At 32.7% G+C, this 5635-nt stretch overlaps 1 protein-coding gene across 1 annotated transcript; it reads right to left on the bottom strand.

Annotated features, from left to right (window-relative positions):
- Nucleotides 1–887: 887 nt before the first annotated feature.
- On the bottom strand, nt 888–4556 carry LOC130940536 (uncharacterized). Its single transcript, XM_057868699.1, has 4 exons — nt 4262–4556; nt 3200–3492; nt 2934–3050; nt 888–2193 (listed from the first exon to the last, which is right to left on the bottom strand). Exons 2-4 carry the CDS (start codon nt 3488–3490, stop codon nt 1342–1344), a joined length of 1260 nt encoding a protein of 419 aa, XP_057724682.1. The 5' UTR covers nt 3491–3492; nt 4262–4556; the 3' UTR covers nt 888–1341.
- Between the last annotated feature and the right edge of the window lie 1079 nt (nt 4557–5635).

Here is a 5635-nt window from a genome sequence, read left to right as displayed (position 1 = left end):
ACATTGTTTAACTGTATTGTAGGTAATAAGAGTTAGCTTGTTTGAGAACTATGTAATTATGTATCGATGTAGAAGCTACAAAAACAATCCAGCTAAACCTTCAATATTCAAGCCCAATTCGCAAAGAAACGATGTTGATCAAGCACAAACGCAAGTTAACTTAATGTGTGTAACTAAGTCTCCTACTTCATTGCGTTGAATGTTCAACCTTTTAGTTATTTAGCTATGCAGAGCTTTGAAAGGAATTTTCTATCACCGTATTTTTTTCTGTACTAGCAAAATGTTTATCCTTTTTCCTCTTCTACGCAGAATAAGAGAAAAGTTCAACGAATCAAGGTCAACAACAGTAGGGTTTCTTCCATCAGTCATTGTCTATTTGAAAATGACTCCTTTCTTCTTACCAATTTTCTTTGGTTGTAACACACCACAAATTGTGAAACCAACATGAAAACTAAATGAGCATACATCATATTAGATCACATGATGATTATTTTTATTTTCCGTTCACAAATCTTTGGAAGTTAGAAACAAGGGGAAAGACGAACTGCAAAGCTGGAACATCGTTTCAACTTTTTATCATTGAATTACACCCAACGTCAGATGGTGTATAGCAGCATTCACCTGAACAATGCATGATTTATCAAGTAGAAATAACTATTGTCACGAGTTATTTTTTCCTAAAAAAATGTACAGATTATAATACTTGGCTTTTTAACTTATTGATGGCTGAACAATTCATGATATATTGAGTGTGCATAAACTGATCGAGTGCCATGTTACTTTTGACTAGTTGAATCCCAAATCATATATACATGACATTACCTCTCAATACAGTCATATGCCGAACAAGATGTTGCTCTTCATATTGCTTCGGTTCATCCAAATCATTAACACCAAATATTTCCCTATAAAAAAATAAAACAAAAACTAAAAAAGAAAAGAAAAGACTGGACTGAACTCGTTAAGCATAGAGCCATCAGAAAGCTTGACGTTACTTTCATTAAGATCATGTGACTCACGATTAACGAAACTAATGAGATTTCTCATAGATTAATGGTTGGGCTAGGCTTCCCTTCCCTCACTTCAAGCTAAAATCACTTCTATTAAAATTAGACCAAGAATCACTGTTCTATCATGGTATATTAACAATGGTTCTATTTTTAGCTTTTTTTGGCAAAACCATGCAGTTTCCAAATCCAAACAGCAATCTAAATATACTACTATGTACTATCCAATCCCATCATTTGGCAGTGATTTCTTGAAACGTCCTGTTATAATAGGAACCCAACATTCCTGGTATGTCAACTTTATCATAATGTTTGTATTCTGGGAAATTTGTCCTCAACTATGCTGCTTGACTCTCAACTTATGATCCACTAACTTCATTCTAAGATCGTTTTGATTCTTTGAAATGGAGTCCTTAGAAGGAAAAGTTAACCGGGAAAACACACTGGCTCTCTTTTTCAGGTTGTCAGAGTACAAACACTTGGCTGGCTGTAGTTCACAACAATTACTTCCAGGTTTGGACTGAAAGCCAATTGCATCTGAGAAGGAAATAGCAGCCAAGGACGAGTTATCTAATCCAGAGCATGGACTTCCATTTGAAGAAGTGACTGAATCCTCCATTTTCTTTTGGTTACATCCTTCATCACTCAGATTAGACACAAGTGGTAACTGAGGGACAGGGATAATAGACAATTTGTTGTCAACAAATTTACCTAGCTCTTCTCCTGTACATTCACCAACATCAAAACCCTCTTCATCAGCAGAATCTGGTAAACACAAGGGTATATATTCCAAGGTGTCTTCTGCAGAAAAATTGAAGTTTTCTTTCTTTGATTGCAAGGCAACCAGCTCATGTGATTCTCCAAAAGCAGCATTGAGATCCTTAGGGACAACTGAATGATGGAAACCAGGATTTTCAGGATCATAAGCATCATCAGAATGGGTGACTTCAGATTTTCCACAAGCAATAGATGCCAAAAATGTTTCCACGTCTAGCTCTGAAATATCTGAACTGCCATGAATTTTGTCAGGCTTCCTTCTGAAGATTTCAACCTCCGCAAACCTCCCTTTCTTCCCCACATCTTTTATAGACTTGTAACCCTGTTTTTTATTCTTCCTTTTTCTGTGACATGGAGTTCTTGGGACTTCAATCTTTCTTGAACTGAACAACTGCAGAAGGCTCTCAATCTAACATCAAAATAATAAGAATCATAAAACTATACATCATCTGGACACAAATAATCAACAAGAAATGGATACAAAGGCACCAAATCCTTAAACATTGTAAGAAACAAATATGGCACATGAGTGTAAGTTTCAAGATTTACAATATCTTTAGATATTCATAAATGTTAAATCATCAATTTTCACTACTTTGGACATTCTTTATATGTCAATGCTTACTAAATCCCATCCTGAAAAAATTGCAGGCCACCTACCAATACATAACATAATTAGTGAACTTAATGAAAGATGTTTAATTGACATCCTTTGATTTTTGATGTTTAGTTAGAGGGAGCATTTAAATATTAACTTCATTCCCTTCTCCACCATTGTTGTTATCGCATTCATAATCAAAGAGCAGACTAGAAATAGATCAAGTAGGCTATTGGAGAGGATTTTCCAATGAGTTTGCCCATCAGAATAGATGTGAAAAATAAAAATTTTGTCCAAGTTGAGTATCCCACGTGCCCTTGTGTGAGCCATGTCCAAAGTGTGTCCAAGCATAATAAATAAAATAGTTGAACATATACATATGCATGCCTTATGTGTGTCAAACAGTCAAACACATGGACACACCACTAAAGTCATGGGACAATGCTTTGTAGCAGGCTATCCTACACAGATGGATAAACACTAACTTCTCACACTAGTGTATCAAGGAACATGAAGCATAAATGTCAACCAAAACTTGTAAACAAGCACACCTGCTCCTTAGTGAGACCAAAGTTGAATTTGTAGGAACCAAAGTAGTTATCTTGAATGGCACCATAAAACTCATCTTCAGATAAAGGATCACAGTGCCATATTATTTTGAATTTGACCTGGTCAATATAAAGAACAGAATCAACAATTAAACAGATCAGCATAAGAATTTTCTTAAAGTGATCACTGATCTTTACATCAACAGAAACAACAAAAGAATCTCTGAACTGGAAAAAAACAAATGAAATAGGAACATATAAATTGGCACCTGCGCAGGAAATGACCTTCCTGTTGAAACATATGCCTGGGGAACAATGTTCAGGCCACCATCTGATGTTGCTTCAAAAATCCCATAAAGCTTTCTTTCTTCAAATTCAAAAAGGAACAGCGTCATTCCTTCCTTTACGTTTCGAACAAAATCAGAGTAACCAACAGGTAGCCCAAACAATCTCTTCTCAAAACATTCTTGCAAAGTACTTCTATTAGACATGAATATTGCACCAAACTCAGGAAAACCTCCAAGCACCTCGTTTCTTTGGTGCAATTTCCTCGACCTCATGTCTGTGCATACATAGAAAACCATTAAAGGTGACTCAAACCACAACAAAAATCCACAAGCCTACTACCTAGCATTCCATACTAACAGAGAACAAATTCCAAAATACACATATTACATGCTTCTTTTGATATTTTTAAACTAGACTCAAATAAATTAACCTTGAACCTAGTAATTAGTAAATCACATTCATAATCACATTACAGCTAAATTTATAAATACACGAGTCATGAACCATTAAGCAAACAAGTGGCTCTTGTAATTCTAAACTAAATAACAAACACTTCATTCCCTTCCCTGCCGTCACCTCCAAAGATCCCAACTCACAAACAAACCCTAAAAGAAAAGAAAAATGTTGCACAGTGCTATGTCTATCAGAAACGAAATCAGTGCTCAAATCTTAGCAAACGAGGCAACATTTCTCGCAGAGACTTGCCATTTTAGAATCACTTTCTAATAAGAAACCTAGATCAAGCTCCTTTCATACATTTCATCCCATTCTGAAGTCGCAAATGATAAATGGAAACTTTTCTTGCGAAGAGTGTATACTTTTAACTTTTAAGTCGCTAATTCGAAGATCCTATGTCATCTTTTGATTTGAGAATCAATTGTAATGGATATAAAATACTTAATACCTCGATAAAACAGAAAATGTTTGATTCTATCAGTAATTCTTCCAAAACGTAGCTCAAGAAAACGTAAAGAAATTTTCCAAAAAGATAAAATAATAATAATGATAACTATAAAATGAACAGAGAGATGATAGAACACTACCTGAACAGCTCCGCAGCACGTCACGTTCTTGTGGAATTGGAGAGGCTAAATTTTCTTTTTTTATTATTTATTTTTTTCTTGTGAATTTTCGCGGGAACCATACCACGATTAGCAAGATCGTAGTTTGTAAACAATCATGGAAAGTCGCAACGTGCAATCCCACATTTGCCGGTTTGCCCCAACCCCGGTGCCTTACTCCAGTTGTCCAGCATTTCCTTACGTGGCTACGTGCTGTTTATCTTTTTTTTTTTCTTTTTTTCTTTTTTAATGAACCTCCAAGATCGTCTTTTCGCTCTTTTGGTAGGTTAGGTGTAAATGTGTAATGTGTAATGGAGGAGGATCTATTAACGGGAGAAAGTTGATAAAATAAAAAATTAATTATTAATTTTTAAATTAAGATAATAATATTAGAATATATATTTTGTTATGAGATTTATCTAAAACGTTGATTTCGGTGTGGACGTGGGATTTAGGATTCTTCTGAGGCAGCATTCGATTTGTTTGGTGTCGAGATGTCGCCGTCCGAGTTACTCGTGACGAGGTGAGGGTAGTACCTATAAGAGACTTCAATACTTAAGTTAGCAAAGACATTAGACAAGATTTAGTAGATTAGAACGTGTATATACCTAAAGAATGTCAGTGTATTTATAATAGAGCCGATAACTAATGACAAATTCAAAAAATATTTTCAATGGGACAGAATATATAATAATAATAATAATAATAATAATAATAATAATAATAATAATAATAATAATTTTATAATTATATTTATTATTATAAAATATAATTAGTCTTTTAGTTACTTAACTATTAGATTAAAATATTTGTATAGTAATTTAAGTAATAACATATATTTTTTTTAAAAAGAATGAATAATTTTTTTATTGTCAATATAATTAAATGTCAATTTTTTGTTATATGTTAGTAAATAATCATTTAAAAATTCATCTCTCATTGGATTATGAAATCAATTCTTTATAATATTCATAATTAAATTTAAAATTTCAGTTGATGTCATTATTGCCAGCAAAAATAGAGCTAACTTCAAAGGATGAAACATTAATAGTTATCTATGTATTTAGATATTACTTTTCATTTGAACTATCATTTGTTGCTAGTTAATATTACTATATTTTAAAATTTAAATTACTAATGAATCTTATTATTCAATAACTATTAACTATGTAATAAAAAATATATACAATAACATAACTACAAAATAAAATGTAGAATAATTACACGAATTAAAAATTATAAAAACATAAAAATAAATATTTAGCTAAATAAAAAAGAAATAAAGAATGAAGTTAAGGAACCTTACTAGAAGACACAGAATCAGAAACGAATAACAATAAAAGAGAATTAAAAATA

Source organism: Arachis stenosperma, chromosome 7, assembly GCF_014773155.1.
Source record: "Arachis stenosperma cultivar V10309 chromosome 7, arast.V10309.gnm1.PFL2, whole genome shotgun sequence".
In the NCBI taxonomy this organism is placed as follows: domain Eukaryota; kingdom Viridiplantae; phylum Streptophyta; class Magnoliopsida; order Fabales; family Fabaceae; genus Arachis; species Arachis stenosperma.
Note: the sequence above shows the minus strand (reverse complement) of the source record. Positions and strands in the feature narration are given on the sequence as shown.